The sequence below is a fragment of the Gavia stellata genome, chromosome 3 (genome assembly GCF_030936135.1).
Source record: "Gavia stellata isolate bGavSte3 chromosome 3, bGavSte3.hap2, whole genome shotgun sequence".
Lineage (NCBI taxonomy): Eukaryota > Metazoa > Chordata > Aves > Gaviiformes > Gaviidae > Gavia > Gavia stellata.
In genome coordinates, this window is record NC_082596.1 from 67,864,709 (window position 1) to 67,892,705 (window position 27,997).

General features: G+C 38.0%; 1 protein-coding gene across 1 annotated transcript; it reads right to left on the reverse strand.

Moving 5' to 3' along the window:
- Positions 1–3: 3 nt before the first annotated feature.
- On the reverse strand, positions 4–27,859 carry EXOC3 (exocyst complex component 3). The gene is made up of 13 exons (XM_059815271.1): positions 27,827–27,859; positions 24,624–24,808; positions 20,382–20,601; positions 17,699–18,380; positions 13,050–13,167; positions 10,116–10,241; positions 8,839–8,939; positions 8,236–8,346; positions 7,327–7,477; positions 5,823–5,945; positions 2,773–2,934; positions 1,311–1,438; positions 4–870 (listed from the first exon to the last, which is right to left on the reverse strand). Exons 2-13 carry the CDS (start codon positions 24,765–24,767, stop codon positions 699–701), a joined length of 2,238 nt encoding a protein of 745 aa, XP_059671254.1. The 5' UTR covers positions 24,768–24,808; positions 27,827–27,859; the 3' UTR covers positions 4–698.
- Between the last annotated feature and the right edge of the window lie 138 nt (positions 27,860–27,997).

A 27,997-nucleotide genomic window follows, 5' to 3' on the forward strand; every position in this document is an offset into this window, starting at 1 on the left:
AATGAATACATAGCTGAAGGTAGCAATGGTTTAACATTTTATTGAACTGGTGGTGCTTTATGTGCTGTTTTTAGTAAATCAATAAAAAAAAAATTGTACCTTGTGTCTTTTTTTATTCACCCTATCATCAAATTGCACAGTAGCAATTTCATTCAGTCCCTTAGTCAGGAAACTGATTTTATAATTAAGTTTTCCGCAATAAACTATTTTACACCGAAGTACATACACAAAATATAAAGTGAAAGTGGATTGAGAATGTTAATATATGCTCAATGCAGTGCCATATAAAGACAGTTCTAAAGGAGTCTACTTACGTATTGTAAGCAAATATGTTAGTATATCCAGCACTAATACAGCTCTGTTGTTTTGGGTATAAATATCTTTATACGGCATTGCAGTGCACCGTGCAAACATACTCCACAAGAAAAATGTATTTGCTGACAGCAAAAAAGGCTGTAACAAATGGATCAGTAAAGAGCCCCCTGGCCATCAGAAGCTTCATTCTTCAAACATGACCTTTACATCCATCTTCTTTCAGAAATCTGATTACATTTTCCCACATCCAAGTCTTTAGAAAGAAACATGCCTAGCAAGTATCAGTGTATATTGAACTTTACTCAAAATAGCATTGCCAAATTTGCCCTCAAATATTTCAAACCTGTTGATCCCAGACCAGTAATGACACACAGAGTTGTCAGTTACTTAAGAAGTTTTGGCACAGTTAGAGTAGGAACTGTAATTTCTTTAAAAATTGGCACATAGTTTGGATTTGGTTGGCTTGGACCTTGATCCAAAGTCTCAATGATAGTCTGCTTCATATCTCTACTGGCATCGCCTCTCACTGTCAGCAAAGCCGCAATATGGTCATCCCTGCCAAAGGAAAATGGTAAGACTGGCATTAGTAGGAAACTTTGCACAAGTAAGATTTTGTCAGAAATATCGCTTAGTTGGCAATCCTTTCACTCAGTTTCGGCATGTACTTTAATTCTTAATCAGATCTCTAGTCACTCAGAACTGGCTTTTCCAGCTCAATATAAAGCACTATTTTGGCTGCTCTATTTTATCCTCCCAAAATGCAGAATGGTAGTATTTTCATTATTCCTTTGCTGCACCACTGAGTACTTAAGTACATGCACCTCCTAGTCCAGTTCACATATATTTTATATCAGCATTATTTTTTATAAGAAAATGGCTACATTCTAAAATATGAAAAATATGAACAAATTTACACATTGTTTTAAAATTTGTCCAAGATGACAAAGCAACTATGATGTTATCCGTCTGTTAACTTTGCCCTCAAAGAGAATTACCTGATATCTGGGTATTTACTGACTAACATTGAAACTTCCAGATAGAGCAGTGAAGGATCAGTTAGCTTGATAACCTCTGCAATGGCTTCAATGATGTCACAGAGTCCTTCAGTGTCCTCTCCAGAGCCCTGCAAGATGAAAAGTAAAAAAACCAAACAAACAAAAAAAAAAACCCCAAATAAAAGCAATCCCCCCAATATCTATAAACAATCCTTTAATTATTTTGTCCAACAATGCTCTTGAATCCCCCAAAGAGCTTAATTTTCAGACATTAAGAAAACAAAGTATTTGTGAATTGTCACCATAAGCCTCTTCCCTCTTTTGCTGTTCTTCTTCATCCAGAGACCTATCGTCAAAATACCAGTACAGAAAGTCATGTCTTACAAACAGTATGTTGTATCTATCCACATGGTGATGCATTCTAGTCTTTAACTTTTGCTGATTTGCCAGCATAAACATTAGGAATAACTGATGTGAAAGCCAGATCTCTTCTGAAACATGACTTAAAAACTGGCACTGCATCAGCTTCCTTCTAGTTACCTGGCCACCAAGGCAGCTTTCAACAACTGATCAACTGAACTGCGTATCTATTTAAACTCTAGACTATTTTAGTGCTCTTAGTTCCAGGTCATCTGATCCTGCCAATCTGGTATTGTTCATTTAATTTATTCCATAACCTCTTCTATCAATACCTTAATCTGAAACAGATCTTACACAGAATCCCACATAATGAAGGACTCTGATGCAGGAGTTGCTCCAACACCTTCCACAGCGAGCAAAGATGAATGCCACCCCTTCCCCACCCTGTTTTTCAGGCTTTATCTTTCTCTGCATTCTTTTTGTATTTTGTCATCTGTTGGCCCTAGGAGCTTTCTGGCAGATTCCTGCTCCTTGTGCCGTTAAAAAAAAGATTAGTATTCATTTTAGGCCTACCTTGTACGTTGTTTCTCAAATACCTTTTTTGGCCTGTCTTCTCTATTTCTACTGCACTTTAAATGCAGCCAACATACTTCTCTTGTTAATTCTGAATGAATACACTGCATGCTACTTAGGTAGTAAGTAACTGTGCCTGTTCAAAGCAGTATCACCCTTTCTTCCAGCCAAGAAAAAGCTAAGCCCAATTTTATTTTTTTATTTTTTTAAAAAAAACAAACTACTGCTTTTTCTCTTTCACTTACTACTACAAATTCAGGGTACCTACCTCTGTGAGGCCATGCAAATATTCAGCTGCAGAGAGCTGTATAAAGACAAAGCAGTAGAAACTGGTGCTCAGGAACTTTAGTAGCAGGCTTGTGTGTGGGCAGAAACTCTGCCTGTGCCCTCAGCTGGCATCCTTGATATTTACAAGTCACCCAACATTTTTGAGACATGGAGATCTAACTCTAGCCATTTTCCCAAGGAGTAAACATGTGGTTTATTCTAAATTACCAGGTTAACAGCATTACCCAAAGCAAATACTTACAGCCGCAAGCTTCTTAAACAGAAATCTGAACTGTTCTGCTTCTTTGATCATTCTTTCTGCACCCTCTTTTCTCTCTTCTGCATTCTTGAAAGATATACGTTTTAACATGATTGCTCTGATGTATTCCACAACCACTTTCCGATGGGCCTCGATAGTCATTGTCTGAAAGAAAAGAAAAAGGTGGTGGATTATGCCAGTGATACCTGCAAACATAGCCATTATTTTCAGTCTTTGAACAACTACTAGGCTTTGAAATGTGTATTTGCACTTAAAGCACCAGTACACAGTTTTTGCTAATACTACATGTTTTGAGTGGGTTTAGATTTTCACAATGCTAACAGAAATGAAAATCTGTCCTTTGCTAATGAAAAGGATGTGCCAATTACGAGAAACAACAAAACCAGGACATCTCTAATGACATGTCTGAATTACTTTTAAGGAGCACCAAAGATAGAACAAATACGACACAATTCGGATGATCTTTAGAACAGACCTGTGCTTGGCCTTGCAGCCTTGCTCTTTATATCTGGTCAAGGAACGACCATCCATCACAGACGCTTCTGCTGGAGAAATCCAGTACATTGCATAAAGCATTGCAAATCTTGCCTACATTATCTGTGCTCTGGGTCAAGTCTGGTAAGATGCCTGGAGAGCCAGCAGCAATCACTTTCTCAGATCTTCCTTGACTGATCTTCTGTTCTGCACTTCTCTTTTTATAGCAAATAGCTACTGGTGACTAAGTGAAGCATCTGGTATCGATGCAAGAGCAATGCTGAGGTTTGGAAATAAAGAACAAAACAAAAAACCCAAAACCTTTACAGGTTTTTTTCCAACTCTGATGTAAGGAGAGTCCTTAAATCCCATAGGTCCTCAGGTGGTTTTTTTTCCCCTAAGCAGGGTGGCAAAGTTACTTATGATTAAGAAAAAGCCTGCATAACAGGTAGTCACAAACTTTTAATAATATTTTATTAGTATATAGAATTATATAATCATTTAGGTTGGAAAAGACCTTTAAGATCATCAAGTCCAACCATAAACCTAACACTGCTAAGTCCACCACTAAACCACGTCCCTAAGCTCCTCATCCACAAGTCTTTTAAATACCTCCAGGGATGGTGACTCCACCACCTCCCTGGGCAGCCTGTTCCAACACCCGACAACCCTTTCAGTGAAGAAATTTTTCCTAATATCCAATCTAAATCTCCCCTAGCGCAACTTGACACCATTTCCTCTTGTCCTGTCACTAGTCACATGGGAGAAGAGACCAGCACCCAACCTCTCTGCAACCCCCTTTCAGGTAGTTGTAGAGAGCGATAAGGTCCCCCCTCAGCCTCCTCTTCTCCAGACTGAACAACCCCAGTTCCCTCAGCCGCTCCTCATAAGACTTGTGCTCCAGACCCCTCACCAGCTTCATTGCCCTTCTCTGGACATACTCCAGTACCTCCATGTCCTTCTTGTAGTGAGGGGCCATCTCTGGCTTCTCTTGCATTGGTGGAATTGATGCCAGTTACACAGAAGAAAATTAACTGCACAGAATAGACTGTGGGAGACTGACATGTATGCCCCATCCCACTGAAAAGTAAGCGAAGAAGAACAGGTATACTACAAATGAGAAAAAGAACACTCAAGAAGAGCCAACAGTGTGATGGCAGGGCATTCACTTTACATGCGAGGAAAACAGCAAAGCAGAGTGACTGTAAGATCCAGATCCCCCCAGTTCCAGAATGGGGTCCTTCCCATTGGGCTAGAGACTTTTTGCAGGTGTTCTGTTCGTGTGCCTTTTAAAAATTGGCTTTTCAAAACAGGATTAACCAAGAATATTTTAAAACCAGAAAAAAAAAGACCACTCCAAACCAGGGAAACAAAAGCATGTCCCATCTAGTGCTAGAACATACAGTGTCTTGTGTGGGAGATTTTTTCATGCTGGAGACAGTGGAATAGCAGGTATGATGAATGCCAAAAAATGTGTCATCTTCCCCACAAGGTGGCAATAAACACTACAGGATGAAACACATGTGATGGCAGAGATTGGTATTAACACTTAAAGAAACTCATGTCAAGCACTATCACCTCATAGTAACAAACCAAATCTGGAAAAGAAAGCTGTTCCTTGGATACAGACTAATTCTGGGACCGACCTAACTTCTTTTGTGTACTTTTTCTGGACTGAAAATGCGTATTATTCACTTACATAATAAAGCCTCTAGGATCTGCAAATACTGACGGTTAAGAGGTCATCAGAGGAACTTTGAGCAGTCCCCCTCTATCTCTTTAAGTGTTAAGGTAAGAAAGAGTAAGTGTATGATTTTGAGACTGTCTTTTAAGCATTTCTACTTAGTAAGGGTTTGTTCAAAGACCTCACCTAAATCCTGATCTCACTAGCTTCAAATATTTCCTAAATCTTAGGGAATCATTTAAGACATTCTATCTTAACTACACAAAACTGATTTTAATTCAATAAAGGATAAAAACAAGTACAATAATACTAAAGACTAAAAGATAATACAGAAATCCAGATATCTTTTGACAGACCACGGGGGGGGGGGGGGAAGACAACCTAACCTAGTACATTATGCTGCTTGTAACAGCACTTTAAACATGAGGTATGCATTTGTTAAACCTTATGGCACCAATTTAAACTATGCCTCATTGTACATACTAAAACTAGGTATTACAGAACGTGCTTTTATAAAAAAAAAAAGTAATTTCAGAAGAGCTAATTTTATATGACTACAAACTTCTGAGGAGAGGTAGAAAAGTACAAGCTGGTCAGAACACAATCTAGTAACATGCCAATACATTTTCTGGACTAAATCCTGCAACTCTGATCTGTCTTTGACAATATTATACGTCTGTGAACAAAAAAGATGAGAGAGAAATAATCGATTCAGACTTTTGCAATATGATTATGAATGTTTTTTCATTTCCAGTGATCAATCAATTCCAATTTCTGTATTCCAACTCTGAATTCCATTCAGTGTTCAGAAATTCCAAACCAACATGATACTCAGAGTACATTGGCAAAGTATCATAGAATATTTTGCACCTACCTTTTTATAAGGCTTTTTTATTTTTGCAAAGTCATTGAAATAATCCTCTACAGTGACACAGATAGTCCCCACTGCATTAGACCCCATCAACCACTTCTTTGTCATCAACTCATTGAGATGTGGCTGAGAAGGTAACAAACAATTGATCAGAACAAATTTTTGACACTTTCATCATATCAGTGCGGTTACAAAATAAATAGGAGACAACTTTAAGTGTCATACATTTCTAAACTAAACTCCTTCAAAAGGAATAAGCAGTTAGCGTAGGAAAATTATGTGATCAGTTGTCAGAACGACAGTTGCCACGGAGTGCTACCCTGACACTGGGTGTGTATGTAAACCAACTGCACTAACCTGAGCATTTGTTTCATGAGTTCTCTAAAACCCTTTATTAGGTTCTCTACTTAAAAGTCTATGCTAAATAAAAAAATGAAGGTCCAAGGACAAAAATGGCATAAGAACTGATGATTCCAATTTTAAATATGAGGCACTTCTAAACTGTTGTGATAACACAACTTCATCCTTGATTTCCTGAACTGCTACTGGCTACTCAGTTGTTCCTCTTTGATGGCCCCATAAATGTCCTGTGCCTATACCAAACTTGGTGGCCTATACACTTCACTCCTTTCCCAGAACTCCACAATACATAATTCTAGTATTATCTACATACCCATATTGCTTTGCTCTCCCCAGAGGAAAAATTCTTTACATATTAGGGCATGGTATTTTATAAATGGTAATAGTGACATAAAGCTCGAGATTAATGAATTTCAAAGAATGGTCGTTAGAGTAGATAGAGTGTCTTCTCATAATCCATCAGCATAGTTAATAAAAAAAATAAAGGTTTTGCTTAAGAGCTCCAAGTTTAACCTAAACACTGCTCCCACATCTTTCTTACCGTGAGTCATTCAAGGTGTTTACATTACTTCAAAATATTATTACAAACCTAGCAAGTCCCACAGCACCTTTCTTCACCCCCGCCACTTCTCTAACTTGCCTGCCTCCCTCCCCATACTCCCAATTTCTTTTTAGTAATAAAAAGAATTATTTTTTTTCCTGAAGGATTCTATACAAGAAGCTAGAATTCTTAAACATGGAAGTTTATCAGTCAGAAAGGGCCCACCTCTAGAGTCAATGAACTAACTTAATAATAGGTGTACTGCATCTGTGCAAAGATGATAACTTAATATCGGCAGTAGTTTCCCAAATAATTCTTAAAACTCAACTACATAAGCATAAGACTAAGTACAATCTGCTAGAAAATATTCACTATATACAAAGCACCTGCCTGAAGTCATCCTGTGAAATATAATTAAGCAACCTTTCAGTCTCCTACATACAAACTATACGAGTGAAGAACAACACTGACATGTACTGGCATTTTGCTAGCACACCACATATGAAATATGTTTATCAATGAAAAGGCTTCATAACTACTTTATTCCTGAATTATTTTCCTTGTAAAATAATACTTCTGTTTTTTTGAGGGGAAAAAAGTTCTAACCTCTAAATCCATGAAAACTTCATCCAGCAGGCTAGAGCATCCTTCTTTGGCAATGATGTCTAAAGTTGCATCCATGCTTGTATGACTGCTCAACAACGTGTCTTCCATTTCAATTTTCAAGTATTTTCTTTTTAGACTGATTATAGATTCTCTGTGACAAATAACAATGCTTTTCATTATCCACTGGTGCACAATTGCATTGCTACCAATTCTTTGGAGTGTATACATGGAAAGAGACATACTAGATAGTCTTATTTTTGCCAGGGGAAATAATGTCTGCTGATTGCTTTGGAAGCCTTAATTTACTCTCCAGCATGATTTTAGAGCGATCACCCTAGACCACTTACTTGTGTGCTCGTAACAAACTACTGCCGATTTGTAGACTTGAGAATGGCAGCAGATACAGATGAACGTGGGGTTGGATGGCTGAACGCTGAAACATGACCAATGAGGATTTCTTTCTCTTGTTTTGATATTCCTAATAGAGCAAGCTCTACCTTTACTTTTTTCCAGTTCAGTTCACCTTGATCATGCTGCTTGAAGGTGAACTGTGAGAGATCAAATGCAAGAGAAGATGGCAGGCCCCAGACAAACTAACTGAAATGACTTTTTCCAATTCTGAAAGTTGAAGATAAATTTTTCTTTGGCAATGAAATTCTTGGAGTAACAAGTGGATTTTCACCGGTGAGGGGCAATGGCTTGGCTTGCCAAAGACAAGAGCAATCACAGTATCTGCTTCTTAAAACAGTAATACATTTAAACCTGTTGCCTTTGTTTAGTCAGCTAAACTATCTTAACTGAAAACCTCTTTGTATACAGAGGAAGAGAAGGTCCTGGGAACATGTAGTATTACAAATGAAATATCAATACTTATTTTTCTCACAATACTGCAAGAACATGCAGACTTACTTAAAGGTTTGACAGTTATTGATGACTGCAATCATGTATTGAACATAGCATTGAGGATACTGACGATTTTTAAGATGTTCTTCTTTATACAACTGTGCTTCATCTTTGTACCTGTAACATACACAAGGAATGGCATTAAACAGACAGAAATCTGTAATAACTTAAGTACACCTGTAGGACTAAATGGTCTGCGAGGGCCTGTCAGCTATTTAGAAGTATTTTATAAAGCGCTTGTTGCTCATGTGATGTTTAGTCTCTCTATTCTGGGCAGAATCCAGCCAAGGTGTTTTCGATCTTCCTTATGAGAAAGTTCTATAAATTTGAGATATAAGAGAAAGCAGAACTGACTCCAAAGATCAGAGCCATTTGCAGAGACGAACTGAAAGTGCCACTCACCAGCACAGAAGAACTTCTGCGGTGAAACTGGGGAAGAGAGGAAGAAATCAAGAAAAGGAAAGGGAAGAAAAGCTTGGTTGGCATGGATATGATAGGAGAAAGACAAAGCAATAAAGAAACATCCATAGGAAAAACCAATATTGGAATTGTAGGAACAAAGAGAGGTTGAGGCAGGATAAAGCATTTATGTTTTAAAAATTATGTTACCTGGTTAGAAATGAATTCATTTGTTGAAGACATAGAAGGAGTACCTTTGTTTTCAAATCTTCATTTATCTGAGCAGCCACCTGAAGATTCTGCTCAAACATCTAAGTTAACAATAGTTTAGTTATAAAGAGAGGCCTTTGTCAGTGGTAAACCAAAGACACACAGAACTCCTATCTTGTTGGATACTCTCACTAGCACCAGCTCTATGTATGGTTTTTGGTTCCTTCCCCGCCCCCCCAAACAAGCCCAGACAATTGCTGATGACTAAATAAAAAAAATCACTATTTCCATAAGTGTAATTAATAAATTATTGACAACCATTAGTGTATGCTGCAGTTTTCTCCTGATACTGAAAAGAGTTGCATTCTTTCTTCAGCAAAAAAGTACTTAGTATTTCTAATTCAGCAGGAATTTGGCTTTACAGTGGATCAAAGTTCTTGGGTCAGCTCCTGCAGTTGGTAAGGAATAACCTTGTAACGCGAATTCCTTTGCTTTGCACATATATGAAAGTAGTAAGTTCACATTAGTGAAGCAGAAGGGACCCCTAAACTTTATAAACACAACTAGGCACAAGATCTAGGTGACCTACAGGGAGCTGTGTTTGAGAAGAGGGGGATTGGCAAGGAAGGGTACAAAGCCAGGTGGAAACATGAGCTGCTTTTATGCTGAGACGATTTTGAAAATTTCACTGTTACATGAATCTGAACACTACAGCCTTTGACAGCACAACGCTAGAGCCAATCAGCCACCAGTTTCTTTGACATCACCCACTTTCTGGAAAGCATTAGATGAAGTCAACCTTCGTGCTAATACAAATGTGAAAGAACGCAGCAAAAATCCTGGTATAAGACAGGGAAAAAATAAAGTGGGAAACAAATGCAGGAAGAAGAGACCATCTATCTTTCACGGAAGGTACCTAACACAGTATTTGTAAAGAAAAATTAGAAAATGAGCATAATAAGCTGACATTTTTCTGGTTGATAAAGATCACTTCAAAAACTTTGCATTTCTACTACCAACAGCTCGGTGGTACAGGTTGGGGTTTTTTTGTGGCTTAGACACTAAGTCTCTAAGTATTAAAATGAAAAAGGCAGATAAAAACCTCAAAAGAAACAACCCCTCCAACTAACAACTCTACAGGAAAAAAAACCCTATACTTCAATAGGCATAGAAACAATGGCATTCCAAACAGTTTGGTTTCCCCCTCCCATCCCTCCATTCCCCAAATCCATGTACTGCTTCCGTAGATTTTCTAGAATAACCAGGTTCTTTTATACCTGAAAAACAATAGCTGGGAGCGTCGTCTGATAGTACCCATCTTGATCTGCTTCCGGTTCAGTTTCTTTTATCCAGTCTTTTTTATCTGTCTCCAGTGCTTTTCGTAGCCAGCCAATGATATTAGACTACATTAAATAAAGCAACCAAGAAAAAGAAAAGATTTTTTAATTGAACACAACAAAAACCCCCGCTACAGTATTTGGAATAGCAGCCATTTCCATAATGAAGAGTGGCATAGTAACAGATAATTTTGACCACTCTTGTCATTCCTACAGGATATAAGTAACATAGACAAATTAAAATTTGCATTGACAAAGACAAAGGTTAGTACTGGTAAACTAGTGATCAAGCTGAGGCACATTTTGGAAGGGGAGTGCTCCAAACAAAGAGCAAGTCAGTTTGTCAGAATCTACATGTTTACTAACTTTGGAAGCATTTATGAAGTCTCAAGCTTTAGGTTTCAAACAGAATTTTTCAACAACTGAAAAAAATACGGTAATATTTAATATAGGAAAGTTAGCACATACCTGCTTGTAGTTCCTTTTACCTACATTTTAGGAAACTGATGCTTGTTAGCACTGGGGACAAAACCCCAGGATTAGATTAAATGAGTTGCATTTCTTGGAACTTAAGTGCTGCAGAAAGTGATGATGGAGATACAATACTTGGCTCTCCTCCCATCCAACAAGCACATTATATGGCAAACAGACATTAAAAACAACTGGTTTTAGAACTAGATTAAGCCAGTTTTCTGATCACTTGCATAACACAGATACCGTGGACATATTTGCAAGAGTAGGTAGTAAAGACCAGCATGTTTGCTAAATATGTAATTGGATTCTTTGATTTCTATTTAAAATAATTATCCCTATGTTTTCAAAGGGTTAAAGGTTTCTCCCTCTTTTCTACTTTGTTCACATTTAGTTAAAAGCCCTAATAATACAAAGGTTCATACTCCTTTCCAATGTACAATATGTACATTAGTGTGCCCTACCTATGATGCAAAACTAAATATGACCAGTAGGCATGTACAGAAAGGGCAAAAAAGTCTGAAATAGGTATATTTATTTTTTTTTTATGTTTACATTTTTTAATGTACTAAATCAGTATCTTTTGGTCAAAACTCCTACCTGCAGATAGGATAAAGGAAGAAATTGAAAGCTCTACAATCTTCCTGCACAAGAAAGGCTGTTGACCAAACACAGACCTGTAGTTTTCTTTTTCCCTTTTTGATTAGTGAGTGGCCTGTCAAGTGCTGTATCTGCTAAGTACATATAGTACCATCTTCAATTAAGTGAAACAATGTACTATCTTTTTTCCTCACAAGCATGGAACTGCTCTGATGAGATATGATTTGCAAAAAAGAATTAATCTTTTAAGCCAGCAGCTCAGGGGACATCAACATCTTTCACCTTAAGATAATAATTTACAAGAACTTTTTTTCAAGCTGAGCTGCTTGGGGAAAAAAAAAAAATCTATTCAAAATTTGTTAAAATCTATTAGCATTCTATTTCTCATTAAAATGAGATATTTTTATTGACTTAAACATCAATATTTAAGTTGACAGCCACAATTAGGAAACACTTTATTTACCCAAACAGAACTAGTTATATTTTGTTTATAAACAGTTTTAAACACAACATCAAAAGAAATAAAGTAGAAGTGTAAATGGGGATGTGTAGAAAATTAGATCAGGCTGAATCCTGTGAAACAAACAGGCAGTTTCAGTATTTTCTGCCTTAAAAAGAAACTGACAAAAATCAAAATCAGCAAAAGAAAACCACACTGTGCTTAACAGAATAGCGGCTTTGCTTTGTTGTATTTATATTCTATAAAGAGAATAATGTTCTCTATATAATATTTTTCAGTAAGTAGGGAAAAACATTTCTGAAAAATCAATATAGGTGTATTTTTTCATCTTAAAAGGGGAAAAATGAATTCAAAGGCATTTCCTGAGTCAAGCCAAAAGTAGCTTGAAAAAAACAAACCAATGGTTTTTTGTCCTAAAGGTAAGTGCAGAAAAATAAACTTGCATGAAAGTCCTAGTAAAGCTAGTGTGAAGCACACCCTCTACTGGCAACTTCCTTGAGATATAACAAGATTGGTTCATATTATTGTGATGAGTATCAAGTTCAAGTAGTTGCTGTTGCTGGACATATTTTAGTAGCTGACACATCCAAAGAAGCAAAAAATTTCCCTCTGCTGGGCAGAGCTCCTAAACTCAGGAGGAGTAGGAATTAAATTGAACAACGTAAGAATAGCAAGTCCAAAGTTCCAACTGTCCCAATATCCAGTCTCAGAGGCAATCAACAGTGGACCTTTAAAGAAAAATACATTTAAAAACCTGACAATCACATACTGATTCCTTTGCCATGTAGTTGACCAATTTCCAGTGACTCTTAGGGTAACCAATAAGCAGTGTCTTTATATTTAAGATACACTTGAAATGGCATCTACAAAAGGAAATTATGCTCATGCAGTCGACAGGCATGAAAGGAAAAAGACTGTTAAAAGAATCATACTGGCAAACATGAACATCCTGATTACCTTGAAAAGATCACATCTGTATCAAAAGTTAACGTAGTTACTATAGGGACCAAGCTGCAATCAGTGGTTTGTAAGTATAGTAATACCTAACATACTAGCACTATGAATTTAGACATATGAACACTGGAATTCCTTCCTTTCTAATAAAATATGATAAATACAGTCTGTAAAGCATAATTATTCCTTGAAATGTCACGACTTACATCTATAAAATTATCTGATTATAACTTTATAAACAAACCTACACATAGTATATGAAAATTCATAAAAGTAATGATACCGAGTTTACATTTGTCACATTAGTTTCCTCTGATGAAGGAACAGGACTGAGGCACTAATGCAGCTATAAACTCATCTGAAGGTGTCTTTGCATTATTATTACTCACAGTAAGTGTTGACATATACTTGCTGAGAAGCTGGTCTACCACATTTTGTGAAATCAGAGGATTCAGAGAATTTACATCCACTTCAGGAGACAGTTCTGAATTTCCCATCATCTCTGTACTGAGTTTAAAAAAAGAAAAAAGACGTTGCAGATTAGTAAAGAAAAATGAGATAAAAAGTTAAAAACTATGCAGCTTTTTTTTTTTTTAATGACCACTGTAAGGGGCAATTTTCCAACAGATATACATTTCAAAAAGTTCTTAATAGTAATTGCAACAATAAATGCATTTAGAAGGAATGTAAATAAAACTAAATAAAAGAAAGAACAGGATGTAAAAGCTATAGCCCAGCATATATTAAAAAAAAAGTTACAGACATTTTAAATATTCAACCCTTTCATGTGTTTCTAACTTTTATGTAAGAGAATTAGCAATTGCTTAAGACTGAATAAAAGCCAACTTGTTCAACCTGTGGGCTCTTAATAGGGGACATTTTTTAATAGGGGACATTTTTATATGTCTTAAATTTCAGACGCGATGACAACTTACACATTCTGAATTTCACTGATCTTTCCCCTTCTGAAAAGTACAAAATACTCTCCTCAGTGTTTCTCAAAAAAGCTTCTGTTTTGCTGCTTGTATCACATCCATATCAAAGCTAAAATATATTAAAAGAAAATTTACCAATGTTTCCGGTATTGGTAGAGAATATACCTAATATAAGAGGAGGAGGCCTCTTGCATGCCAAATCAAAAATGCACTTCATGGGTACTGTATTATAACAGCACCATTAGCTATACTTGCTTGCAAAGGAAAATTCTGGATTTTATACTATTAGGAACAAACTTGGGCAACCCTCAAAAATATTTTGACAAGGATTATATAAAATTAATACTTTACAGTAATATTTTGCATGTATATAAGGCTATATAATGAGTTGCTTGTGTAACCAAAACAAAAAAACAAAGCTATGCCAAAGCACAACATAGCAAGAACTCTTAATATTTCATGCTCAAAAAATCAGTAACTCAAAACCACACTCTTCAGAGACTGCTTTATTAACAGTTGATGGAAATATATTCAATCATAATAACATTAATTGTTTCACATTCCATTTCTAGTGTGCTTTTCAGAAGGAAGCCACAAATTCTATATTTGCAGTGGCAACTATGAAAAACAAATAGCAGATTAAAAAAAAAATCCTAAAGAAGCATTTAGTTTGTGTATTTCTCCAAGTTAAAGTTGTTCTCTGGGTACATGCAGTGAGTCAGCATAGTGGTGCTTCCATACGAAAAAAACCTCAAAGCACAAAAAAAAAGATATACTATGACTAACTACTTAAAAAACAAAATTCTTGTCTTTGAAACCATAAAAGCTACTGTAACTGAACACTTCACATTTGTAGCATCTTCCTGAGAATTGAGATTGAACATATTTTAAGTGGCTCAAGCTATTCAGAAAACTGAATTCCATTCTGTTGCTGTTTACATAAAGAATACATGTAATAGCAGCACCTGCTCCAGGATTATGCAGGGGAAATGTGAGAAGCTGTTTATGGCACTGTGCCATAATAGAAAATATTTCTAGCCTCATTATACCATCGTTATCCCTACTTCATAAGGCCACAGAGACATTAAACCTTTCTCAAAGCTTACCAACTGAAACCCCACAGAAAGACCACAGGCTCCTACCAGTAGCCCCCAAAGACAAAAATTCTTCCTATACACAAGTTCTCTTTCCTGATTGCCACAACCCAAGTGTCTGGGGGAAAAGAAGTGATAGACAACCCTCTTAGAAGTGTCAGGAAGCTTCTAACCATAGGGAAGAGTTATTTCACTTCAACAAAACATTTATAATCAAGTTGACATTTCAACCAGAATTGTATTATCAGAAAACTAACATTTTAGAAGACTTCTATTCTGCCTCCTGTGCCAGGCTTGCCACCAACTCTGCTCTATCTTGTAAAGAAAGGTACTTGATCTAGAGACAGCATCCAGCTAGATATATAGCATCACTCCGCTGAGTGAAGATTGTTGATGCTGTCTGTAGCAACATTGGTGAACTCTCTTAGCAGTTTTGTCAACACTTGATCAGTATTTGATGAAACAATGTTATGAATATGGGCATCAGGATCTTACAAGACTTATATTTTCCCTAAAACACAGATTAGTGTCCTGGTCCCAACCTGGTACAGTTTTAGTAATAGCAGTATGTTTCCAAAGCTCTCATTGACTTAGATATGAAAGAGAAATACATATAGCACAGTATAACTGCATGCCACTCAAATATTAAAGGCTATGATTCCACGTGGAACATAATTTTATTTCTCAGCTATGAGTTGAATACAGTTCTATAAACAGCTTCCAAGACATACCCTGGTAAAGAACACCACGATTATTTTAAAACTCCTATCGTGCAAATATTGTAAACAGAAGTTATAAATGGCTTTCTTATCAATTCATTACATGGGGAAAAAACCTTCAATGCTTCTCTTAATTGGTCAATATTTTCTCAGCTGGTTTTGAAGTGCAGCTGTAACATGCAAATACAAACACAAATTTATATGTTCCCTCTAATATTCAATTACATTTAATAAAAGTAGAGAAAGATTAGAAAGGCCAAAACTATCCTCCAGCATACAACACTCCATAGAAATGAACAGGGAATGTAACAGCAGTTTAGAACCTATCTTTCATAAAGGGAAAAGAAGGCGAAATATCACAGAAACACAGTTCTCATGATGTCATATAGGCCATCATCCTTCAGAGTTTATTACAAACATATCCCTATACAGAATTGGTTATTGTATTGTTAAGAGATGTTCAGCGACTGAGATTTGGTAAGCTCTGCAAGTATCCCACTTGAGCACTTTTCCTGCTCACAAACCTGAGCTGATTTCTTCTTCCACTGTCCACTACGAACATACATGACAGCTAATTACCATCTTCTTTATAACAGTTTATTGTAATCTATAAGAATACAATTACTGCATAGCCCTTCTCAGGCTTTTTTTTTTTTTTTTTTTTTTTTGAGAAGAGAGAAACTCAAAGCCTTAATTTCCTCTAATTTCCACCACACTTGTTACACGGATATACAGGGGAGAAGTGCATTCTCAGATATCTTTTACTGTATCTACTCCTCTCACTATTTCACTTCCTTTACAAGATTCTGCCATCAGGTGCTATGAGCCACATAACCTCCATTAGCAGGAATGATCCTTTTCTGATTTGCTTTGTAAATAGATGCAACGCTGGCTTTGCTCCCTCCCTTCGCCCTTCCTATGATGGAACACATGGATTGAGAGAGCTTTAGCTCTGAATTATCTAACTCAATAGTAATCTGCTCTACTTTCTGGGGGAAGGGCAGAAGGGCAATTTTGAGACCAAGAATTGCCTTACTGGAACATCAGCCCCAGGACATAAATGAAGAACCTGGGAGCAGGATTTCTGCCCAGGCCGTGCTCCTATAGGTACAAGGATTCACATATTTCTGATTTTCCTTCACTGTGGGGTTATTCCTCTGGCCTTCTATTAACAAAGGAGAAAAGGCCAATGAACTCAGCTCCTTTATCTTATCAGTAGCTGTACCCTCATTAGTAGCTGCATCTCTCATATATCCTGCACAGGTATGTAAGTATGCATTAGTGGGTGCTCCCGATTGTTCCCTGCAGGGAAGAAAAGCAGGAGAACTTTGCAGTGTAGAGCAAAGCACAGAGTTCTAAACACAAAACAAATCTTAAAGCTGGTTATAAAAATTCTACAGACCAGTATTATCTCGTACCTACTTGCTTTATGGTATTATACTCTAAACTTATCAAGCGTCCCATTTGTTGAATCTGTGAGATTGAACAATTGAATACAGCAAAAGCGTACAGAGACTCTGAGTCAATGCCAGCTATTGAGAACAGGATTAGTCATAAACCACAGAAAGGCTAGCATTAGTTTTTCCCAAACAAAATCAGTTGCCCTAGTAACTACATGCCAGCAAAAACTAAACCGTTGTTATTTGAGCTGTTTCTACCTGGAGGATGAAAAAAGAAAAAAAAGACATAACCCTTACATTATCCCAACAAATCAGACGACTCAAAAGAAAAGAGTTTAAAAGTATCATAGAAGAGTTTCTGCTTACAGGCTGTTTTCTAAATAAACAGATTACCATACAGTTCTGAGAGAAAACCTGAAGGAAGTTTCTACATTCTTTCCATTTAACGGTAATGAAGCAACACTGAAACAGTCCCAACCCCCGTAAAAAAGAACAATAGAAAGTTAATAACCATACAAACTTTTGGGGCTGTGCCCAACAACAAACATTTTATTTCAAACGCATAAGCTCTCAGTCTCTTCTGCTCTTCCCAATACTTCACCAAACTGGCACACAAATACAAGGTGACTGTAGCCTCAAGCAGGTCTTCAACTGCATTAAAACTAAGCTTACAAAGCAACTCAAAATCACATATTAGAAAAAGCAAACAAGTTTTAAGGAGCAATTTCCAGAAAACAAAATGCGTAACAAATACCAAACCAGCAAGTTCTTTACTATCATCCCTCTTTTATCTTCTTATAAGTTAATAGACATGCAACTATTGGCATATAAACTGTGTTTTGCATGCTTACTCTCAACTACTGCTAACAGAAAAGATAAGGGGACCTTACCTTTTGTATGTATTTAAAACCCAAGTTAGAAGGCTAACAATCTCATTTGCTTCCAGATCCTCCGCAGCAAGCTCTTGCATGCGGGTGGACAAAGCTTGATGGTACATGTTTAGCAGTTTGTTGAAAATGTCATAATGCGGAGGAAAACATTGATCCAGCAGGGTTTTAGCCACGAGCAGGTCATCGAGGACATATTTACGTATAATTTCTAGATGGCGCACAAGCCACATTTTGTCAGATTCTCTAGTATCTGCTTGAGTGCCTTCAATTCGCGTGCTCACAGTTCTTTCCAAAATGTTGAACATTTTTTCTTTCCACTTCTTTGGTCTGCCAGGAGGTATGAACCCAGTTTGTTTCTTCCGGTCTAACATACGCCTGTCAATTTTCTCCTCCCTCTCAATTATCCTAACAACAGAAACAAGCAAGGTTGGATCTCGACGGACTGTAACAAGAGATCTTTGAACCACCATCCAAAGTTGCTTTGCCAACTCCTCAGAAAGTTTCTGCATATCCCCAAAGTATGTATGGATGAGGTTCATGTCATGTGTGTTTTTGCTGTCCATGCGATACTGCTCATACATCAGGTTATCACGAGAACACTCTAAATCCATCAGTTTTCGATGGGCTTGCAGAAGTTCCCCTCGCTCAATCAGATCCTGGGTCTCCCTGACTATCTCTGGAACTGAAAGAAAGGCAAAGAAGAAAAAACAAACAGAGTAGAACAACACAATCAAAACACAAAGAATAAATACAAGACAATAAAAGCACTAGGAAACAAGCTGGAGAACAGCTGTAGTAATCCTTTTGAAATAATTCAAAGGAAGTGATTTTGAAGTATTCAAAAATTGTTAGTAAATGCTATGTATTTTTATACATTATTAACTATAATACTGCATTTTGATCAGTGGCTAAACAAAGATCATAGTGCCAATAGAACATAATTTCCTTTCTCTCCCTCTTCCCCGCATTAAAAAAAATCCATTAAAGTCTACTATGAAACAAATTGCAGTACTACTTTTCTTTTTTCTTATACAAAAGGCTTTTAACTTGCCTGTCTACAAGTCACTTACCCTGTTGAACCTGAGGCTGCATATACCCAACAAATACTGAATTTTACCTCCTTCTTTAAAGAACAGTTTTTGCCTGCCTAAGGCACAAAGGAAGGATAGGGATAATTACCTATGCTGCTAAACTATTTAGAAGATTTTTTTTTTCTGTATTATTTTTCAGTATTTGAGGAATACTACAGAAGAGGATTAGGATCCTGTGGGGGAAAGAACTGAAATATCTCAGCAGAAAAATTGTCACTGCAAAAAAGGCGACCAGTGATATAACTGGCAGCCCCAAAAAAGGTTTGAAAAGACAGTTATACACAATCATTAATCATGATGAAAGCCATTTGGTTTATAAAACATTTGTTTTGCTGAGAGGGAAGTTATCAGCTATACTGTTTAACAATCCTGGGGGGAGATGCTTCACACTAAAAATCTCTCAGAATGCCAGAAAAGAAAAGGCTTATTGTCTCAATTGCATTCATCAGTGTAAAAGAAAACAACACCCCCAACATAACTCAGCATTGGAACATACAGAATTTTGTTGTTCTTTGTTTTTTATTGCTAGACATTGCATGTAAATACTACTCTAAGTTGTACTCTGTATCCCAGTTTGGTACTGTAGCAGTTAGATACACTCTTACAGAGATTAAACAAATCAACTTGGTATGACTGGGGAACAATTTTTCTTTAGAGATACATTTGTGAATTACTATCAGGAGAGGAGAGACAGACTATTTAAATAAAATCAAAGGGGTATGGTAGGTTTAGCCCCCATTATAGGGGTAAAATTCTTAAAGTTACTTATAAGCAGAAAAGTCCTGGCAAGGAATTCACCAATTCAAGATGGAATGGAATGTGCACCAAAAAGGTTGCATAAAAGGACAGAGGTAATCCCATTTTCTTTATCTTTACAGTATCCATTATATCATATTAATCTCATTTAATTTTGCAAACCTTCGCAGTTGTGCAAAGAAGCAGCGTCTCCCATGTATAATTTCTTTATGCATGAGTTGCTTTCTGTGATTGCGTTGCCTGATTCTGAAGCAAGGACTGTGCAAGTTAAAACTGAACTTCAGGTAGTTTATACTTACACTTGTAACATTAACAGAAATCCTTGAGGCTCCTAACTGTTGTATGAGAAAGACTGCCAGGGACTCTTTGACTGGAGATCTTGCTGTTTCATATTCTGCCTTTGTTTGGAAAGAAGTTTCACTTCCTAAAATCATTTGGGACTATTTTTACCCAACAGGCTTACTGTAGGTGCCCAACTCGCTGGCAACATTCCAGATCTTTCTGAATTTTCTTTCTGTACATTCCGCTTGCGTATTTCAGTCTTTTATACTAAACATGTTATCCCTGCTACTGATTGCTAGCACGAAGCTTCTGTGTGACTTGTGTTTGATCATGAGATAGGCCAGACTAGAAGTTCTTACAGCACAATTTAGACTCGATATATATTAAAAGGTTACCAGCTACTTCCCTGAATGTGATGTGTAGGTGATTCTTCCTAATTCTTCATTCCCAGTGAGATTTAAAGTTCTCAACATTACTTGGTAACTTTACAGCTGTTAGTACCATTTTAAAGTGCTTTCAGTATGTGATGGATTATATAAAGAACATTAGATTACCTGAAAAGATGTTCTTGAGATTTTCTACAGCAGCTGCCAGTTGGCTATGTTGCACTACAGCATCCTTAACATCCTTGAGGTTTTCTATGGTGTTGATGCTCTGTCTCCAGTCCTTACTAACATCTATCAAAGACTGCTGAATGTCCTTTACATCATTCAGTGCGTTGTGCAGTTGACTTAAACCTGTTCGTACTCCATCTAACTGTGACTGGATTGCTGCCTTAAATACAAACAGAAAGACAAAGAAAGAACTTATGTTAATCATTATAAGTTCTGTATTTTCAACATTTCTCAAGAATTAATTTTCGTTTCCGTATCTAGCATTTTCAGAGGAAAAAAAACCTGAAAAGGTAATATTATAGCTTACCAGAAATGTGTAACTTACTCCATGTGTGCGCACATATTCTTTTTTTGAAGTTCTGAAGTTGTATCTAGTTTTAAAGGACCTAGATAGAACTGGTTCACCCACAAAGCTAACATAGGACCTTAGGCAGACAGATCATCACCTTTATAAATCTGTATTAAACCAGGATCATGGGAAGGCAGAATGGGATTTCTTTGAGTTTCCTTCATAAATTAATTTCAAAGGGGGACATCAGAAGAAAGCTGATCCAGATGTTTCAACAGAATGCTTGGTACGTACAAATTCACAAAACATTTTACTAAAGCAATTACAAATTTTGACTGGCAACGGAAAATGTTCCAAAATAAACCCACAGAAACCCTCTGACCTGTCATGCCTGAAAGCCAAAAAAAAAAAAAAATCAAAAGGAATTCAATCAAAACAAAACACAACAAAACCCCAAACTGAGTAAAATTTCAACACTGTAAAACATCAACAGACCAACAATCCAACTACTAGATTATTTTAGCATAAGGAGAGGTATTGATATAGATACATCTTGTGACAGGTGACACTTGAAATAATGACTTTTCAAATAGGCTATTAGTCCTGAATATCATTCGACAGTCCAGACACCTTACAGAAAATGCATTATAGTGCATATCTTGAGTGAAAGAAATCAGATCACATCCACAGCATGGTTTTCTATGTAAGTGTTTTTAAAAAGATGTGAATAAGATGAAATCAGGTGCGTAGAAAACGAAACTGGAAATAACAGACTTCAAAAGACAAGCCAAAGGCAAGACATCAGTGAAAACTCAGCTGCGTATCTCAAGGACTTGAAGTAACCAGTAAAGAAATGAGGTATTAATGGTTTTGTTAAGCTCAAAACACATTTTTTGCCATAATTGTAAGGCCAAAAAGCTTGGGCGGTCATGGAACTTTTTGTCTGATACTAGAAGCCAAAGAGGAAATCCTGGTAACTATGAACAACATTTACTGTGTTTTAAATATACTGGGAAAGTCCCAGAAAAATGCAGTGATTCTTAAACTACCACTATTTATGTATTTTCAAATTATGACATGCTGATTTTATTGACAAAAATGTATTTTCCTGTCAGACTCAGTATAATTCAGCAGTAGTAAGGCATTTTTATACAGTATTTATCTACAGAACTGCTGCATTAACACATTTTTCCTTTTACAGGAACTGAGGTAATTAGGATACTCAGACATTCAATGTGATACTCAAAACCAGTCTTCTGAAGCTGACCATAAAGTATTTTAAAAAATCACATGACCATTAAATGTTCAATAATTCTAATTAGATATTTCAATTACTTCTGAGGCAGATCTTCCAAGTATTACATATTCAAATTTTTGCCTATTTAACTTGTGCAGAAATTTGATTGTGTTAAACAGAAACAATCACTATTTTTTGTCACTGACACAAATGGCCAAGGAAAATTCTAAAACCAGATATCTATGCATGTTTAGTTTGTCTTCTAATAGTCAGTTGAGGCAGGGAGCGAGGCATGTCCTAGCATTGTGGACTTTGCTTCCTAGAATGCAAATTCATCTTAGATTGGACTGACCGTCGCTGTATTAAAAAAAAGAAAACAAAATCAAGCCATCCTAGAAACAGGGCTCAAAACTTCATTTTTATCTCTTTTCAAGTGACAGGCCTCAACATGAAGCCATGGAACCAGGATCCTGGCTGTCTGGTCTCCCTAGAGCCCTATGGTTCAAATTTATGATTGCACAGCAGCTAAGAATCAAAAGGTAGAGGATTCAAGCATGTTTATACTCAGGAAAACCCATGACCCAGGAACTTTCCTAGGATATGTATACAGTATTTCTTCAGGATGAGAGAAAACCAAAACCTAAGTTCCCCCATTGACTAAATAAGTGCACAAAGAAAGACGGCTGTCAAGGCTCATAACTTTTCAGGCTCTGGAATAGAGTCCAAGCAGCTCTTCTCCTACATTTTTGACTGCAGAGCCCAGAAGTACCAGCCTACAGTGCTAGCTGGTGCTTATGCACCCATTGTTTCAGAGTTCTGCTACCGATCCTTAAAAATACTGCTTCACTAACCGCCATCAGTCTCACACATGAAGCAGACAAGTTTGACACATTTCAAAGCAGTTTTTCCTGTAAGAATGTATATAAAATGCAGGAAGAAATGCAGAGAAGGATGTAAGAAATGGACATAACTAAATATTTGGGAGAGGATATAGAGAGGAGAGTAGGATAACCAACTGGAGGAGATGCTGGTTTTTCAGGCAGAACATCATTCCAGATCTCTGCTGCTTCATCCCTGTAAGTGACACACAACTATTACCCTGGTTTTCTACTCTTTAGCCTTGATTATCTTGATTCATCTGAAGAAAATTATGACAAAGATGAAAGCACATCCAGTCAGAAAGAAGCACCAACATATTCACAGTAAAAGATTTACCATGTGTTCATTCACATAGATGAAGCAGCTGAGGTTTTTCAACAGTGATCCAACATGGAAAGTCAGCAGCTCCTCCGGTGGATGCTCCTGATGACCCTGTCTCTCCATCTTCCACACCATACATATACACAGTTTAAATACAGAGCAAGAGTATTTCTTACAACCTCTCTGTGCTTCCATCCATTATAGTAATTCTTATGGGAGAAACTGCTTTGCTATCCATTGCATCACTAACCATCACCTGTTTCAGGAATGCATCCTAAATGGATTAAGGGGTATTGTACTTCTTTTTGGAACATGTATTTCTGACCATCTATAGATGACTGAAGTTAAGGTAACTTAAGGAAAATGCCAAGGAAACTAGCTATAAAGTGGATTTAGGCATTTACAAAACTTACAAAGTTATGTTTAGTCATCACTGTCTATAGAAGCAGTCAGTAGGCAAATGACTATGCTCATTATATTATAAATAGATCACAGTAACTAAACAGCTGATCCATTATTAATAGACTCCACTACATGCTTCCTGCTGTAAATCTGAAAAAAACCCAGTCCAAGTCATCAGGAAAATTTCTGTTTCTATGCTACAGACAAAAATTAACGTGTAATTTGCTAACAGATTTTTTCACTGTGAAAGAAGAGAGACTTTCTTCTACTTCATGCAAACTCCCACAAAGAAGGAGCCATCGAATAGTTGTAAAATAAACTAACTTATTCTGAAATATAAGATTAGATACAGTGTATACCAGCCATTTTGGTCTGGTAAACCCAAAAATATTTCCCAAAACACTTTTCTAAGGCTCTACTCCAATTACTTAATATAGTGGTCTAAAATGACTGCTGGCTAGTGAGTACCAGTGAAGGAAGAAAACACAGAATTCAGTAACATATAGACACTGAACAAAGGATGACCTTACTCATATTTCAGGCTAAGTCTGTGTGTGTGCATGTGCATGCATGCACGCACTCACATGTACACATGTGAAGGAGAGGGAAAATCATGGGGTACACTTCTGCAAGAGACAAGATATGATACATTTTATCAATCTTCCATAAACCCACGTAAAAGTCACAGACTAAACTGACTGATCTTTTTCAGATGTAATCATCAATTTTTTGTTACAAGTTCAGTATTCAATCATTAAGTCAAAGGTTTGTTGGCTGACAGGCTACACAGCATGAGGGTAGCTGTCCATGGATAAACTGTAGAAGTTACAGGACATAAGAACACTTGAAATGCTTGAATAAAGTTTCAGTAAGATGTACAGCATGAATTTGCATTACTTTCAGTATGCACAGTTTCTGCTTTGGACACAAAGCAAAAATTAAAGTCCATTGTTTAAAACCATCTGGATGAAAACGTAGAATCAAAAAACAGAAAGGAAAAAAGAAGGTACATTCATGCTGTACCACAGACACTCAGATTTATCAAATGTTGTACCTTGAGTCGAGCTTCTACTGAAGCCTTCTTACGAGCTTCCCTCCTGCGATACTGCTCCACTTTATCCAGCTGATCAGGACGCTGAAGCATTCCCGCTACTCTCTGAACAGCTGTTGCAACTGCTTCCCTATCTGTTTCCTCCATTGTTGATTAGGACCTCAAAATGCCTTCATAATTTAACAGTACTGAAAAGAAATATAACATTTTTAGAAAATATTTTTTCATTTGATGGCTATGTGTCATTTCAGAGTTAACAACTGGAGAACTAACTTTGGCAATAAAAACAGTGCAACTTGACAGAAGCATCATTAGACTGCATAATGAAGAGTAGTAATTGAAATTCTACAAGAATCACATTTAAAGTCACTTAACTCTGTTTCATTAGTTTATCTGAAATGTTCTTTGGTTACTGTTTTTGCATTTATCTTGCTCTCTGTAAGTCTGTATCAAAAAAAATGACAACAACAACAAAAGAACAGCATATCTTCATTTAAAAAACAGATTCTATCTAATCCTAGAGTAGGCTTGCCTATTAAAAAAGGAATGAAAGAAGCACAAAGGAATCTTGTAGCAGGTCCAAAAAATCCCAACTCTTCCTGAACTAGAATCTGGTGGAGCTGAGAGAACCATAGCCCCCCTGCAGCAAAAGGGCAAATTTGCCGCCAAAAGTGGAGAGAAACACAGCTGTGGAAGCTCTAAACCCAGAGACTTAACTATAAAGCACTTCCATTTAGACTTTTGATGGATGATTTTTTTATTTCCTATTCTTGTTTTCAGTTCTTCTCATGGTATCAGTCCATCAGAGGTGTAGATATAGAGGGAAAAATTAATCAAGTATTTCACCTAAGTCTCCAGCAGAATTTCTAGTGAGGTCAAAACACGCAAGCAAACTAGTATGCAAAAATGGTAAAATTTGCTGGCCATCAAACCAGACCTGTTCTCCCAAGCTTCACTAGCTACTAACGGAAAGCAGGGAGGATCCCGGTTACCAAAGATGCAGAAACATGGTGTCCACAGAACTCCAAGGAACACATCTGGAGTTCCTTATTCCTTCCAAACTCTTTCCAACATTTTATGTCTTCAGTCTTGCAATCAAACAGAACATTTTAGGTTCTGCTGCCACAGCTAAAGATTATACTCTCTCATGTCCATATTATTCCTTGAAAGTAGATACCTACTTTCAAAGCAGTCTGCATTCATATATCCAGCACATCACTTAATCTCAACGGAATAATGATATGATGAAGAACTGTGCCAAGTGCACAGAACTGAATGAGCAAAAGCAAGAAAACTCATGGGTAGAGAGAAAGACAGTTTGATAGGTGAAGCGAAGTGGAAACACCCCCTGCCCCCCAGCCAAAAAAAAAAACCCCCACAACCACAAGTGAAGCAAAGGATATTGCTCAGCACATCCCATAAGCAAACTAATGCTTCAGCCAGCCTCTGAACAACGGCCACCCTGTAAGCCAAAATCCCCCCTTCTTCCTCTACCTCAGCAATAAAAGATGGGCATGACATTATATGGTAGGGAATTTCCCTCTGGACAGTTTGGGTCAGCTACCCTGGCTGTGTTCTCTCTCAATCTCTTGCCCACTCCCAGCCTAGTCAAGGGGAGTGGAGGGCAGCATAGGAAACAGAGAAAGCCTTGATGCTGTGCAAGCACCCTTCAGCAATAGCCAAAACACTGGTATATTATCAACACTGGTTTAGCCACAAATCCAAACCACAGCACCATACAGGTTGCTATGAAGAAAGTTAACTCCATCCCGAACAGACTCAGTACAGCATTATTAGAATTAGTCATTTCAGAACTTATGAGGGTTAAAAAAGATTCCAGGCAAGGTATGTCCAAGAGCTACTCTGTAAGACCCTAAGTCTATGTCTCAAGTTCCTTCATCTGATATCTCAAGATCTGTATCTCTAGTATCTTCAGAGAATTACATGCATAAGTATGCAGTTATTCCAGAATTATTTCTATCGTGTAAACTCATGTCCTACTTTACCTCCCCAGCTGTGCAACCATACCCATCACTTTTCTACTAATGGTCTGTTTAGCTCAAATGATGTTTGATTTCCTACTCTGCATCTCAAGGTGCAGGATTTATTCCTGCCACTCACAATTCTGAATGAATACTATGGTTTTGTTTAGCCCAATCTATTTCCAAGCTAACAGGACTGTATCTACAACTAAAAAAAAAAAAATGTTATCTTTAAATATGAATTTACTACAGAAATGGTATCTGCAGTGGACAGCTTTATGCTGAATTACTGCCTTTATTCACAACTCTGAATACGTTCAACAGTTACAACAACTTTAACCCACACAGCCACTACCTGGGCATGTTAAGTAGACCTCATGAACAAAGTTAGTAGTCAGTATACTGTAATCTCCTGATCGATTACATACTAACTTGCAGAAGCAGATAGGTTGTTGCACAGGTACTAGCCATTCAAAAGGAAGAGCAAACTTTAAGAAACCATGCCAAATTTACACAGAGGCCGTTAGTCAAAACCACAAACATCTTCAGAGCAAAGCACTAGAAGAAGCAAACAAAATAAAGTCCTGAGCAGCCTTGGAAAGGCTTCAGCTGCAAGCACACCCTCCTCCTCCGGACTCAAGCTCCGGCCGGGAGCCGAGAAGTGAGCCAGCGGGGACGACACGCTCACAGGGGGAGGCCCCTGCCCCCTCCAGAAAGCAGTTTCCAGGCTAGAGGCGCGCAGCGACACTCAGGTTTGGGGCACAACCCGTCAAAACAAAGCTCGGAGGAAGCTGCGGCAGTCCCCGGCCGGCAGCCCGGCTCCTCCCGGCCCCGCTGCCTGACGGAGGTGGTTCAACTCGAATTATTTGCATCGACGCAGGTGCCCGTCTCTGCTGGGCAAAGGCCGTGGACCTGCCCCCCGGCACGCAAACGAAACTGCAGCCCCACCACGTCGATCTCCTTCGGTCTCGGCAGAGACCCGCGGACGGCGGCCGCACCGAAGGAGCCCTCAGCACCCTCTTCGGCGCCGCCATCCTGAGGGGCTCCCCGGCCCGGCCCAGCCCGGCCCGGCCCGGCCCAGCACCCCTCCACTTCCCGTTGTGAAAGACTCGGGTCGCTACAGACAGCGTCTGCCTGACAGGAGCCGGCACGGCGGCACTCACCGGCCGGGACACTGGCACTGGACCAGCGGCGAGGGCAGAAGGAGCCGCAGCTACCACTTACCGGCTGCAGCCCGCCCCTCGGAAAGGTACTGACAGTCCACCAGTGCGCACGCGCCGGACGCACTCAGCAGCGCACGACCGGACGCGCAGGCGCAGAACGAAGCCCTCCCCCCCCCGCTCCCTCCCTCGCCGTTGGCCGGCGCGCATGCGGGCTAGGCTCCCTCACCTGTTC